This window comes from Eleutherodactylus coqui, chromosome 12 (assembly GCF_035609145.1).
Source record: "Eleutherodactylus coqui strain aEleCoq1 chromosome 12, aEleCoq1.hap1, whole genome shotgun sequence".
NCBI classification, from domain to species: Eukaryota; Metazoa; Chordata; class Amphibia; order Anura; family Eleutherodactylidae; genus Eleutherodactylus; species Eleutherodactylus coqui.
Window position 1 is genome coordinate 74,404,878 of NC_089848.1, and position 14,038 is coordinate 74,418,915.

Below are 14,038 nucleotides of genomic sequence, written 5' to 3' on the forward strand. Positions count from 1 at the left end.
GAGACCGCCCGCCGCTGGAGCCAGAGAGACCGCCCGCCGCTGGAGCCAGAGAGACCGCCCGCCGCTGGAGCCAGAGAGACCGCCCGCCGCTGGAGCCAGAGAGACCGCCCGCCGCTGGAGCCAGAGAGACCGCCCGCCGCTGGAGCCAGAGAGACCGCCCGCCGCTGGAGCCAGAGAGACCGCCCGCCGCTGGAGCCAGAGAGACCGCCCGCCGCTGGAGCCAGAGAGACCGCCCGCCGCTGGAGCCAGAGAGACCGCCCGCCGCTGGAGCCAGAGAGACCGCCCGCCGCTGGAGCCAGAGAGACCGCCCGCCGCTGGAGCCAGAGAGACCGCCCGCCGCTGGAGCCAGAGAGACCGCCCGCCGCTGGAGCCAGAGAGACCGCCCGCCGCTGGAGCCAGAGAGACCGCCCGCCGCTGGAGCCAGAGAGACCGCCCGCCGCTGGAGCCAGAGAGACCGCCCGCCGCTGGAGCCAGAGAGACCGCCCGCCGCTGGAGCCAGAGAGACCGCCCGCCGCTGGAGCCAGAGAGACCGCCCGCCGCTGGAGCCAGAGAGACCGCCCGCCGCTGGAGCCAGAGAGACCGCCCGCCGCTGGAGCAAGAGAGACCGCCCGCCGCACCCTGTATAGACCGCCGCAAATAAATATATCAGATAAAATATGACAGCATGCTGCATTATTTTCCTTGATTTTTTTGCTAAATGTGTGTTGGAGACTGAATGGACCGCTTACGCAGATGTGACTGGTATCTAATGGGTACAGTATATGGTGGCGTTAGGGTACACATGTCCTTACCAGATGCTCTCTGCCCAAGATGCCACGAGACAGGTTTAAATTGGTTCTTAGGGTACTTTTATACACTAATATTCTGCAGCATATTGTGTAATTACATTGTGCGGAAAACCATATGCCTAATGTGGATTTTGACACATTTGGAGATTGCTTTAATATGCCAGCTTTTCCACATTTAGATATATATATTTTGCAGCTTACTGCAGTGCTTGGAAGCATCCTTAGCACTGGTGTATGTATAGCGGGTGCGGTCGCACCCAGGCCCAGGAGTCCTAGGGGGTCCATTAAGTCTCTCTTCCCCATATACCATAATACCATCAGTAGAGCTTTTTTGTTGGGGGCCCCCAATTCCGGATTTTGCACTGGGGTCCAGCAGCTTCAGGTTACACCTCTGGCTCTTAGGCAGTCTTTATATAGTTGAAAGGCTGTAGAATTTCTGCAGCATAGATAGCTACAAAGCAGGTAGCGTAGGAGCGAGGGACTGGGGGGCGGGAGATTAGGACAGGAAAGGGTTAAGCGACCTGAGGAGGTGGGAGGAGTTAATACAGGAAGAAGAGAGAGGGAGAAAGAGAGTGTGCCATTCCACGTGGAGTAAGAGAAGAAGGAAGACGTGGGAAGGAAGGCAGAAGATTAAAAGAGAAGAAACATGGACCAGCTCGTTCTGCAAATCAAGGAAGCAGTTGCCAGCCAGGGACCTGACTGGCTGATGAGGATGGCCGCGGAGATCGGTGCCACGCCGTCGGGAGAAGCCGGGGCAGGAGAAGTGCAGCCGGCGCAGATGGCATCCAGCGCGCCCCGCGGAAGACCCCAGAGAAGGAGGATTCCCCCTACCAGGCTGAGCCCGAGCCCAGCCGTGAAGAAGGGGGCCCAGAACGCAAGCCCGAGACCTGCGCGTTCGAATGTCGGTGGCGGAGCGCGGCCGCAGCGCTCGGCGGCAGGAGGCAGCATGGGCGCAACCGGAAGAAGCGCCGGAAGACCAGAAGAAACCCCCGAGGGACTTACCGGGACTTCAGCAGCGGCATCAGGAGCGGGTAAGTCCAGCGTGGGAAGGGTTTGCCCCGCGGCTGTCCAGCGTCAGGCGGAGAGAGAAGGGGGACGGCCTGCGCGCCGTGCCGGCGGCGGGCGGATGGATCCGCGGGCCGGAAGAAGTTCCGGCGCCGGGACTCCCGAGCGGAGGGAGACGAGCCCCAGCGGCAGCAGCGAGGCCAGCAACAGCGCAAGCGGCCGCAGCAGCGCGAGCGTAGGGCAAAGGGGGGGGTGGGGGATGAGGAGGAAGAGGCGCAGGGCGGGAAAGCAGAGGGGGATAAGGGGGGGGGGAGCCCGGGGGGGAGCCCAATTAGGCAGTATGGCCCCATTGTCGCCCCAGGGCTCATGCCCTAATATGAGGGGCAGCGGGACTCAATATAGAGACACCCCAAGCAGGCAAGGGGGAGGGGGAGTACAATCAGGCAGTATGGCCCCATTGTCGCCCCAGGGCTCATGCCCTAACATGAGGGGCAGCGGGATATTTTATAGAGACGCGCCAAGCCATAAAAGGGCTTACGGGGCACGCAGGAGGGAGGGAGGGGGAGGAGGGGCAGCGAGCAGCGGTCACAGGTCGCCCCGGGGTTCTTTCTCTCTTGCAAAGGACAGTCGAGCAGGCGAAGGCACTTCAGGCCGGCAAGGGGCTTACGGGGTGGAGCAAAGCGGACAGGTGAGACAGAGGAAAGGAAAGGGGGGAGGGGGAAGCTACCTGCCCGGTAGTCAAGGGGCCGGTAGCGGGACGGAGGGGGGGTTAGGCAGCAGGCGGGAGGTTGGCAGCATGGCGCGAGGAAGTTGGCGCAGTGAAGCAAGAACAGATAGTTCGTCATCGGAGTCCGGTGAGCCTGGTACACGTCGGGAGGCGCCCCATTTCGCCAGAGGGTACAGGCGTTCGGAAGCGGTGGACAGGAGCGGTAGGCGCAGCGGCCATGGGACTTTGGTTTGCGCGTCGCAGCAGGCGTTACCATGTTCACCGGCTTCTTCCACAGATGAGAGGCGGGCCTCACGTACCGAAAGGCAGGGCGAGCGGGCCGCAGCCTCCAGGGCGTCCTATGGCTACAGCATGCGACCCCGTGGTGTCTCCCGTAATTGGGACAGGGTACGACACGCGGTGGCGAGTCCGGAAAGGAGCCAACCGGGACCGAGTCACCCGTCTTTCCCCTCGGCAGGGCCGGAGGACGAATTGGAGGGTGAGTCCCAATGTCATAGAGTGTGGGGTGATTCGTCGCCCAATAATGTGAATAACTTTATGGTAGCGCTGAGAGCGCTGGTGAATGAGTTTGACAAAGGTAAAGATATGGTGACGAGTGTTAACCCGGGGAGTCCCGTGGTTGGTGATGTGGCTCACGCTGCCGGGTGCTCGCCAGTGGTGGCGACCGGAAAAGGCGAAGAGTCGGTAAAAGATGGTTTGCGTTTTTCAGACTCCTTATTTTGTGGCGTGGCCCCGCTGGGGGTGGGCCTCGCGGAGGACACAATCGAAAAAATTAAAAGTGGAGTATATGTGGACATTTGGTCGCTCCTATCGGTGGAGCATGTATCGGTGGATAAGGAGCGCTTCGCAGAACGGGACAAGAAGCCCAAAATAGCAAAAACATTTAGCAATTGGCTACAAGCCATGTTAACCCTGGCTCACGTCATATGCCAGTACCAGCCGGGAAAAGGCCCGGAGCTACTGGTATATATTAACACTATTCATAGCGCTTACAAGCTGCACGGAGGTGCGGCATGGTGGCGCTATGACGAAGATTTTCGTCGAAGAATTTCGGGAACGAGCCATGTGAGCTGGGCGACAAAAGCGACGGATGCTTGGATCCAGTTGATCCTGGCACAAAAGCCGACGAAGCCCCTTTTTCAGAGCAACAGTACGGTTACTGGTGGGCAGCAGGCACCCGTTCCACATAAGCCCTCGGGCTCCTGCTGGGCATTTAATGAGGGTAACTGTCGGTTTCTTGCAGCATGTAAGTTCCGGCACGAGTGCTCCTTTTGCGGCGGTGCGCACGCAGCGGTCCGATGTTTTCGGAGACAAAAGCAAAACTTGCCCGCGGCAACAGCGTTGCCCGGGGGCAACTCCAGTGAACGCGCTGTTCCTGGAGGAGTGGTTAGACAAGTACCACAGGAGACGGGAAGCAAACCTTCTTAAAGAAGGTTTCAACACGGGTTTCGTCATTCCGCATCAACCAGGTTCGGCGTTAACGCTTAGCCGCAATTTAAAATCGGCGTATGATAATAAAGAGATGGTGATGGAGAAGCTGTTAAAGGAGGTAGAGCTGGGTCGGATGGCGGGGCCTTTTCAGGAACCGCCATTTGAGAACTTACGCGTTTCACCTTTGGGCTTGGTACCAAAGAAGGAACCGGGTAAGTTCCGGCTTATCCATCACCTATCCCACCCGACGGGCGAGTCAGTCAACGACGGGATTTCCAAGGAACAAACAGCTGTATCGTATACTTCTTTCGATAGGGCTGTCTGCCTTGTACGGCAGGCCGGAAAGGGGGCTCTGTTGGCAAAAGCCGATATCGAGTCCGCTTTTCGACTATTACCGGTGCATCCAGATTGTTTCCACTTGTTGGGCTGCCGTTTGGACGGCTTATATTTTGTGGATATGTGCTTACCGATGGGGTGTTCCATCTCTTGTTATTACTTTGAAGTGTTCAGTTCATTTCTGGACTGGATGCTTCGATATGAGACGGGCATCCGATCGGTGTTGCATTATCTGGATGATTTCCTTTTCGTCGGGCCATCGGATTCAGAGATATGCGGGTTGTTATTGGCATCATTTCAGGATCTGATGGGAAAAGCGGGAGTACCGCTGTCACGCGAAAAAACGGTCGGTCCGGTGACATGTCTTACATTTTTAGGCATTGAAATCGATACCATGGCAATGGTATTTCGCTTACCGGACGAGAAAGTAGCGCGGTTGCGGCAGGAGGTTAAGTTGGTTGGCAGTTCTAAGAAAGTTACACTGCACCAGCTCCAAGTAATTATCGGCTTGCTAAATTTTGCGTGTCGGGTCATTCCGATGGGCCGCCCGTTTGCACGGCGGCTGTCATTGGCGACAGTCGGGATTAAAGAGAAACACCACTTCGTCAGAGTGACAAAGGGTATGAAGGAGGACTTGCATACATGGCAAGTCTTTCTTCAAACGTTTAATGGTCAGGTGATTTGTCAAGATGCGGAAGTTGCAAACGAGGAGCTGGGACTGATGTCGGATGCATCGGGCTCCTGTGGTTTCGGGGTAATTTTGGAGGACAGTTGGTGCAGTGCACCTTGGCCCAGAGAATGGTTCGAAAGACGGTGGGTGAAGAACATAACACTGCTGGAGATTTTTCCGCTAATGGTGGCGGTGGAGATCTGGGGGCTGATTTTGGAAAACAGGAACATCTGCTTCTGGTCGGACAACCAGGCAGTAGTGACAGCGGTGAACAGGCAGACGTCCAGATCTCCCTTGGTTTTGGCAGTTTTACGCCATTTGGTCTTGCGATGCCTGCAGAGTAATATTAAGCTGAAGGCAAGATACGTACCCGGAATAAACAATAACACGGCTGACGCTCTTTCTCGTTTCCAGATGGAGAGATTCAGGGAACTCCACCCGACAGCGGATGTCAAAGGGGTATGTTGCCCGGCGATCTTATGGGAGATAGTAGAAGAGAGCTCACGACTCTGATTCGCAACTCCGTTGCGGAATCGACGTGGAAGCGATATAATGCTATATGGAAAAGGTGGTTGATGGCAGCAGGGGGACAATTCCCTGAGGGAGCGCGGGCAAGAGCGGTGACGTTAGACGTGATAGCGGAGCTGCGGCGTCGCGGTGCATCGGCGAGCTCGGCGCGCAAGCACTTATCGGCCATTGCGTTTTTGTTGCGCCTGCACGGACGGCGCGACGTGACTAAGGAGTTTGTCTTCGGACAGATTCTCAAAGGTTGGAAAAAAGAAGGGTCGTCAAGAGACGACAGGCGGCCGATAACATTTGAGCTGTTAAAGGCGATGCTGAACGTTTTGGGAGCAGTGTGCAAAGATGAAAGCGAGGTGCTGCTCTTTCGGGTGGCTTTTTCGTTAGCGTTTTTCGCGGCATTGAGACTGAGCGAAATAGTGGCCCCCAGCTGTAGGAAGCTGGGGGGGTTGCGTTTCGAAGATGTTCTATGCGGTACAGACGATATAAAGATATGCATCAAAAAGTCCAAGACTGATGTGTATGGCGCAGGCGAGTGGCTGCGCTTGACGGCGTTGGGGACAGCGGCGTGTCCTGTGGCGTTGCTGAGACAGTTTTTGTCACGGCACAGCGGAAAAGGACAACTATTGGCGCATGCTTCAGGAGCCCCACTGACCAAGTTCCAGTTTGGGGCGGTTATGCGCACATGCTTGAAGCGATTAGGTTTCGAGCCCAGCGAGTTTGGCACGCATTCTTTCAGGATCGGCGCAGCGACGTCTGCTTTTGCTTGCGGTTTAAGAGGAGACGAGGTGAAGCGAGTTGGACGCTGGAGGTCGGAGGCGTACAAGTCGTACGTCCGACCAAATTTGAGAGTGTTATAGTTTAAGTTACATTGTGGTGTGCCGTTATGTGTTTATTTTGCAGGTTCGGAGTGGACAGTTTGGGTGGTGGGTCACTCTTTCATTCATTGGGCAGAGAAACGAGCGGGGACCCGGCCCATTGGCAGAAACCTGGGCATGAAAGAGGTCCAGGTAAAATGGCACGGGGTAAGAGGTCTTCAATGGGCCAGGCTGCTACAAGAAATATTGTGTGTCAGCAGATGGTCCCAGGGGAAAGTGATACTGGTAATTCATGCGGGTGGGAACGACTTGGGCCGGGTAAGGGTAGCTGAGTTAGTAACGCTTATGAAGGAGGATATGTTGAGGTTCAAAGAATTTTTTGAGGACACCATTATAGTATGGTCCGATATAGTCGCCAGGAGAGTGTGGAAAGAAGCAAGGGACGTGGAGGCTATCGACAGGGTAAGAAAAAGTGTAAATTTTAAGATTTCCAAATTCGTTAAGTCAATAGGAGGGGTAGCCGTGAGGCACTGGGAGCTGGAGAAAAAGGTGCCAGGTATGTGGAGGAAGGATGGTGTCCATTTAAGTGATATAGGTATGGACACCTTCCTATCGGGGTTGCAGGACGGGGTGGAGGCGGCTATGTCGCTGGCATGTGGGGGGCGGATGGCAGCGTAGGCAGGCTGCATCCTTCATGGCGGTTTAGCGGTATTTCCATGCCAGCTGGAAGATTGAGGGTGCGTACAGGCCGTAACGGGCTTTCTCACGCCTCGAAAGGTTTAGAGCATTAGATGTTAGGAACAGGCGATAGGCATGGAAAGAAGGAAATAAGTTGATGTTATATAATAATATTAAATAAGCTGTGGCCTTCCCACATAATTTATGCCAGCATAGAGTGAAATACATGTCTTTAAGAATTGTGGTTAATAAAGAAGTTTTTTGTTACTAAGAAGTAGTCACGTGTTTTATTGAAGGGAGCGGGAAGTATGGGGAGTCCCCCCAGTCTAGATAGCTACAAAGCAGGTAGCGTAGGAGCGAGGGACTGGGGGGCGGGAGATTAGGACAGGAAAGGGTTAAGCGACCTGAGGAGGTGGGAGGAGTTAATACAGGAAGAAGAGAGAGGGAGAAAGAGAGTGTGCCATTCCACGTGGAGTAAGAGAAGAAGGAAGACGCCCACCCGCCCGCCCTCTGAGCTGAGGGGGGAATGGGAAGGGGTTTTCCGAGTTGAGAGGTGTTAAGTTGTCACAGCAGTAGGCGGTTTAGCGGTATTTCCATGCCAGCTGGAAGATTGAGGGTGCGTACAGGCCGTAACGGGCTTTCTCACGCCTCGAAAGGTTTAGAGCATTAGATGTTAGGAACAGGCGATAGGCATGGAAAGAAGGAAATAAGTTGATGTTATATAATAATATTAAATAAGCTGTGGCCTTCCCACATAATTTATGCCAGCATAGAGTGAAATACATGTCTTTAAGAATTGTGGTTAATAAAGAAGTTTTTTGTTACTAAGAAGTAGTCACGTGTTTTATTGAAGGGAGCGGGAAGTATGGGGAGTCCCCCCAGTCTTTACATTATACACAATGTAGAAGAGATTATACGAGTCTCCTTTACATGGGGTGGATATTTTCCATAATGAATTTGCAGCATTTTTCGATAACCGCTGCAGATTTTAGATCCACAGAACGTCCATTTATGCTGCAGATTTTAATCTTTGAAATACAATGGCTAAAACCTGCAGCAGATGTGCAAGTAAAACCCCCGCCAAACCGACACAGCTAAGCTGGACATCTGCTGCAGGTTTAATACACTTAGGCTAACTTAACACGGGTGAGTGCAAAATCGGGCCAGGAATCACCGGCTGGTATCGTGATCACAAATATGCGAGATTTTATAGCAAAACCACCTCGCATCACTTCAGGTCCCCATTGAAATCAATGGGAGGAGATTGCGAAATAGCCTTGGAATCCCCTATAGCGAGGAGAGGGGCGGAACTACAGGGGATCTCCTACTTCTCTCCCCATAGTTGGAGAGATAGGGGGCAGGGCTAGAGGGCTTCCCCCGAGACCACTGGCAGGGCTAGTGGGATTCTCATAGTGATTCTTTAGCAAAGAGAAAGGGTAGGGCTAGCAGGGGCAGAACTAGCAGGCAGATCCATTAGCCTAGTCCCCTATTGGCTAGATTAGAATCTATATGGCAGTGTTGGCGAACCTTTTAGAGACTGAGTGCCCAAACTGCAACTCAAAACCCACTTAATTATCACAAAGTGCCAACACGTCAGGGGGCGGGGCTTATCAGGACATATGATTTTACCTCAGTCGTTTTAAAAGGACAGGGCTGTTTCAATATAGACAGGGTGCAGATTTTAACTGCTTTTTGGATGCAGACATTGACGTGGAAATTTCCATTAAGGACATTCTGCAGCATTTCCACCATGAAACATGCCCCAGAAGTAATAGTGACCGCCCACATCGAGCCCCGCAGTAATGACTGCAGTAGTAATGGTGACACCCTACAGTGGCCCCAGTAGCAATGCTATAACTACTGGGGCTGATATAGGGGACACTATTAATAGTATCCCCTATATCAGCCTCAGTAGTGAGAGTGCCCCAATGAGACCCATATACTTACCCCCTCCTCCTCGTTGAAGCGCTGCTGCTCCTCTGCTCAGCGCTGATCCCAGGTGCACTCGGACATCAGTCCTGGGAAAGTCCTCTAGCTCCACCACCCATCTCCAAATATGGAGAGATATGTAGGGGATGCCCTGTAGGTCTACCACCCTCACTCCATTGAAAACAATGGGCGATATTGCAGCTTTTTTGTATCGCATCGAAGGCTTGAGTAAAGATAGCAAATGAGAATGAAACCATTGAAAAAAAATCAGTTTCATAATCATGTGCTTCGCATCTCTAGAAAACCTACCAGTGTGTATGAGCCCCAAGTCACATGTTTTGCTGCAATTCTACAAAAATCAAACAGTTTTAACAGAATGTATTAACACCATGTACCTTAGGGCTTATTCAGACGACCGTATATCGGCCGGGTATTCACGACACTTTTTTGCCACACTGATGACACACACATACACAGAAACAAGTCTATTTTTGATAAACTGTGAATGCATACACCCATGTGAATGAGCCCCCAGGGTTATACAGTCCAGCGGAGGTCACCGCTTTCTATGTTGTACTACACTAACCAGCTGTATGGAGGGGAGATTTCTCACATTAACCCAGAGCCATTCTACAGCACTGACCTGACCTAACCAGACCCATCAGTCATCTTCACACTCCTCTTGTCTGCTGCAGCCTCCCAGGCATCCCTCGCCAGCACTCCTATATAGAGTGTCAGCTCTTCTCACCTGATCAATCAGAGCAGCAGCTGGAATCCATGAGATGGACTGCAGATTAGGGATCCTCCCACCTCTTACCTGACCCGGTGCCAGGAGCCTCTCCATGCTGGACTGGGACACAATGCTGGTTTCCTCTACGTTCAAACACAATGGGGCTGATTTGTTAAAGCGATCCTCTGCGTCTGGAGAAACCAAGCTGGCTGCGCGGCTTCTCTGACCGCCTGCTGCACCCTGTATAGACCGCCGCAAATAAATATATCAGATAAAATATGACAGCATGCTGCATTATTTTCCTTGATTTTTTTGCTAAATGTGTGTTGGAGACTGAATGGACCGCTTACGCAGATGTGACTGGTATCTAATGGGTACAGTATATGGTGGCGTTAGGGTACACATGTCCTTACCAGATGCTCTCTGCCCAAGATGCCACGAGACAGGTTTAAATTGGTTCTTAGGGTACTTTTATACACTAATATTCTGCAGCATATTGTGTAATTACATTGTGCGGAAAAACCATATGCCTAATGTGGATTTTGACACATTTGGAGATTGCTTTAATATGCCAGCTTTTCCACATTTAGATATATATATTTTGCAGCTTACTGCAGTGCTTGGAAGCATCCTTAGCACTGGTGTATGTATAGCGGGTGCGGTCGCACCCAGGCCCAGGAGTCTCTTCCCCATATACCATAATACCATCAGTAGAGCTTCTACAGCACTGACCTGCCCCATCAGCCATCTTCACACTCCTCTTGTCTGCTGCAGCCTCCCAGGCATCCCTCGCCAGCACTCCTATATAGAGCGTCAGCTCTTCTCACCTGATCAATCAGAGCAGCAGCTGGAATCCATGAGATGGACTGCAGATTAGGGATCCTCCCAGCTCTTACCTGACCCGGTGCCAGGAGCCTCTCCATGCTGGACTGGGACACAATACTGCTTTCCTCTACGTTCAAACACAATGGGGCTGATTTGTTAAAGCTGATCCTCCGGGTCTGGAGAAACCAAGCTGGCTGCGCGGCTTCTCTGACCGCCTGCTGCACCCTGTATATTAGTAGACATCATTAGTCTCAGACCCTACACCTGCTTTGATTGCCCCGTGCTGCGGCACTTCAGATAAAAAAGACACTTTCACGTTTGATTTGGGGCTGAACTCCAACTCACGGGAGTGATCCGCGCAGACTTCTCCCTGCCTGCTGCCTGCAGACTGACAGCCCTTTTGTGTACAGGGAGAGAGCTGCCAGTCTGCATGCAGCGGGCAGGGAGACGTCAGCTTGGCCCGCTCCCCTTACTTTTTCGAAAAATATCAAGCAGGGCGCAAAAATCCAAAAGACACAACATTTTTGTGTGGGACTGTGCAAATCTTTTTGGCTTTTGTGTGCAAGACACCTGGTGTACGGAAGTTGATACAGTTTAGTACACCTGGTGTACGGAAGTTGATACAGTTTAGTGCATGTTCTATTTGCGCACAAAATTTGTGACTGGTGGGAAAAAGTGGGTGGGGTAGGTAAAAGGGGCAGGGCCATCATAAATATCAATGATTTATTATAATTTATGACAGAAATGGGCATAACTTAGTACAAATCTACACCTGCTCATAGTAAGTGTTTAATTGACTGTCTGTCCCATAAACTGGCCAAAGATGAACCAAATCCTCCTGTTTGCAGGACATCGCAGGCTGCGGCAGCCAATCACACATCTCAGTGGTTGGCAGCAGTGGAGGCATGCACGAGGGGCCCTTAGAGTGGTGGGGGCTCAACCTCCAGATAGATGCAGACCCGCATATATCAGACTATTGTGACCTGCCTTCCATAGTTCCGGGTCAGAATAGACTTTTAACTGGTGTGTATTTCTTTCCATTTTTCTCCTGCGCAGTCTTCTGTGTTTGTGCGCAGAAAACGCAGACAATACAATATAACCCATTGATTTTAAAGGGTTTGTTTACTTGCGCATATTTTACTGGGCATTTCGGTCGCCAAAAAAACGCAGCATGCCCTATTTTCCTGCGCATTTGCACACCAAAAGCCCTCATAGAAGTCAATAGGGATGTTCAAAATAAGCTAGGAGGTGTGTGGAACACTGCGTAATCGCACAAGGTGAAGAACACATCTGGAACTCATAAGACTAATTAGCCATTAGCACCGGCGCACGCACGAAAAAGCAACGTTCTTTCCATAAAATTGCTATGCTTATGTGCGCACAAATACGCATAAGCTTGTGTGAAGCCAGCCTTAGGGCTTATTCACATGGGCATATATCGGCTGGGTTTTCAGGCGATATACGCTGCCCCTCTGATGCATTGGTTTACAATGCATCAGTGCACAGGGGCATATTTCTGCAGCGTAAAAGTGCCAGGCTGGGTGCTTTTACTCTGGCGGCGGTGGCTGCACAGACTCCTATGGGAGCCAATGACAGCTGCAGGAGAAGGGAGGTGGAAGGGAGTTTAGCAACATGACTGCTAAACTCCCTTCCCCTTATCCTTTCCGCCCCTTGCCGCTGTTTGCAATGGGAGGAGGCGGAGCTAGGCTCCACCCGCCCCACCCCCTCCTATTGCTCAGACACTAGCTCCCGGCCCATCCAGCCTCCTGCCCTTGCAGAGAGCCGGCGAGGGAGAGGGAAGGGAGGAGGCTGGAGAAGAGCTAAGCTGTCTCTTTCCCCGCCCAACGGCATATTCGCCGAGCCTTGCATCACATGGTAGCGTATATCGGCCGGCCCTGAAAATACCGTCCGATATATACTCGTGTGAATAAGCCCTTACAGTGGGGCATGTCCTGGTGTCTGCTGTCCTGACCGTAAGAACAGAGCTGTATTTGCGCGATTCTTCTCTTCTAAACTGACAATTTACGGACATTTTTGTGCACGAAAATAATACATATTGAACTAATTAACTTAAAGGGGTTGTCCCGCGGCAGCAAGTGGGTCTATACACTTCTGTATGGCCATATTAATGCACTTTGTAATGTACATTGTGCATTAATTATGAGCCATACAGAAGTTATCAGAAGTTATTCACTTACCTGTTCCGTTGCTGGCGTCCTCGTCTCCATGGTTCCGTCTAATTTTCGCCGTCTAATGGCCAAATTAGACGCGCTTGCGCAGTCCGGGTCTTCTGCTTTTCTCAATGGGGCTCCGTGTAGCTCCGCCCCGTCACGTGCCGATTCCAGCCAATCAGGAGGCTGGAATCGGCAATGGACCGCACAGAAGCCCTGCGGTCCACCGAGGGAGAAGATGACGGCGGCCATCTTCACCGGGTAAGTAAGAAGTCACCGGAGCGCGGGGATTCAGGTAAGCGCTGTCCGGTGTTCTTTTTTAACCCCTGCATCGGGGTTGTCTAGCGCCGAACGGGAGGGGGGGGTTGAAAAAAAAAAACCCGTTTCGGCGCGGGACAACCTCTTTAATCGCCAATTTTAATGAATGGAGCATGCTTGCGTGTTTAGTGTATGCTCACGATTTGCGCACACAAAAAGTACAGTAAAACACGCATTTGCATGCACAAATAAGCAACACCCATTGCGCAGATACGTGATGGAAATGTGCGCGTCAGTACACTTATGCTCATGTAACACCGGCCTCAATGTGGATTTTGGCACGGGATGGGCGTCACGAGCTCTCCCCCCCCCCCCCCACTCCCCTCTGCAACCCCCCCCCCCCCCCCCACCCGCGCACCCCCGGCGCCCCCGAATCTTTTCGTCCGAGTAGTCAGTTACTCGGAAAAAGCGGTGCTCGAGTGCAAAAACACCCGAACCGAGTACGTTCGCTCATCTCTAGTTAATAACCACCCCCTGCTTTCTATCACTGACCAGTTACTTACCCACATTCTCACCCAGACCAATATGGGCCCCATTGATCTCTATGGGTGCTGCGAATTTCAAGACTGCGAAATTACAAGGAGGTGGAGTAAAGTCAGTAAAACAACTCCACAGGGGCCCGCAGATACTATAGAAGAATGCAGATACTAGAGAAGAGCGAGGCTTGGTCGAGTAACTGACTTATGCGAGGGTGCTCGCTCATCTCTAGCCATTTTGGATTCAGAAATAGATAGAGCCAGGAAGCAGTCTTGTAAAATGTGTGACTCAGCCAAACTCGTGACGCTCATGGAGGACGATCCGTGTGTCTGGGATGTGTCACATGAACGCTACAAGGACCGCAATAAGAGGGAAATGGCGTGGGAGGAATCGGCTGAAGCCATGTTTCCAGAATGGCCATCTTGGAGTGGTGATCAAAAGAAAAAAATGCGTAAGTATTACATTACCCTCATATAGTAAGCATGCGTGCGTGCGTGCATGTTAGTAAGTGTGCATGCTTGTGTTGGTGTATGCTTGAATGCATGTTCGCCTGTCTGCATGTAAGTGTGGGCATGTGGCACATATATTTATGTATGCATTGCATTCATGTTATTTA

The 14,038-nt window shown here is 52.1% G+C and overlaps 1 protein-coding gene across 1 annotated transcript; it reads left to right on the forward strand.

Annotated features, from left to right (window-relative positions):
• The first annotated feature begins 1,258 nt into the window (after positions 1-1,258).
• On the forward strand, positions 1,259-7,823 carry LOC136586745 (uncharacterized). The gene is made up of 3 exons (XM_066584944.1): positions 1,259-1,819; positions 2,798-2,998; positions 5,372-7,823. Exons 1-3 carry the CDS (start codon positions 1,435-1,437, stop codon positions 6,334-6,336), a joined length of 1,551 nt encoding a protein of 516 aa, XP_066441041.1. The 5' UTR covers positions 1,259-1,434; the 3' UTR covers positions 6,337-7,823.
• The last annotated feature ends 6,215 nt before the right edge of the window (positions 7,824-14,038 follow it).

Excerpts from the sequence above, each read along its gene's own strand:
- LOC136586745 (XM_066584944.1), top strand. The coding sequence starts at position 1,435 with ATGGACCAGCTCGTTCTGCAAATCAAGGAAGCAGTTGCCAGCCAGGGA. Across the intron at positions 1,820-2,797 it reads AGCAGCGGCATCAGGAGCGG|ATGAGAGGCGGGCCTCACGT; the intron begins GTAAGTCCAGCG and ends CTTCTTCCACAG. Across the intron at positions 2,999-5,371 it reads GCCGGAGGACGAATTGGAGG|ATGGAGAGATTCAGGGAACT; the intron begins GTGAGTCCCAAT and ends TCTCGTTTCCAG.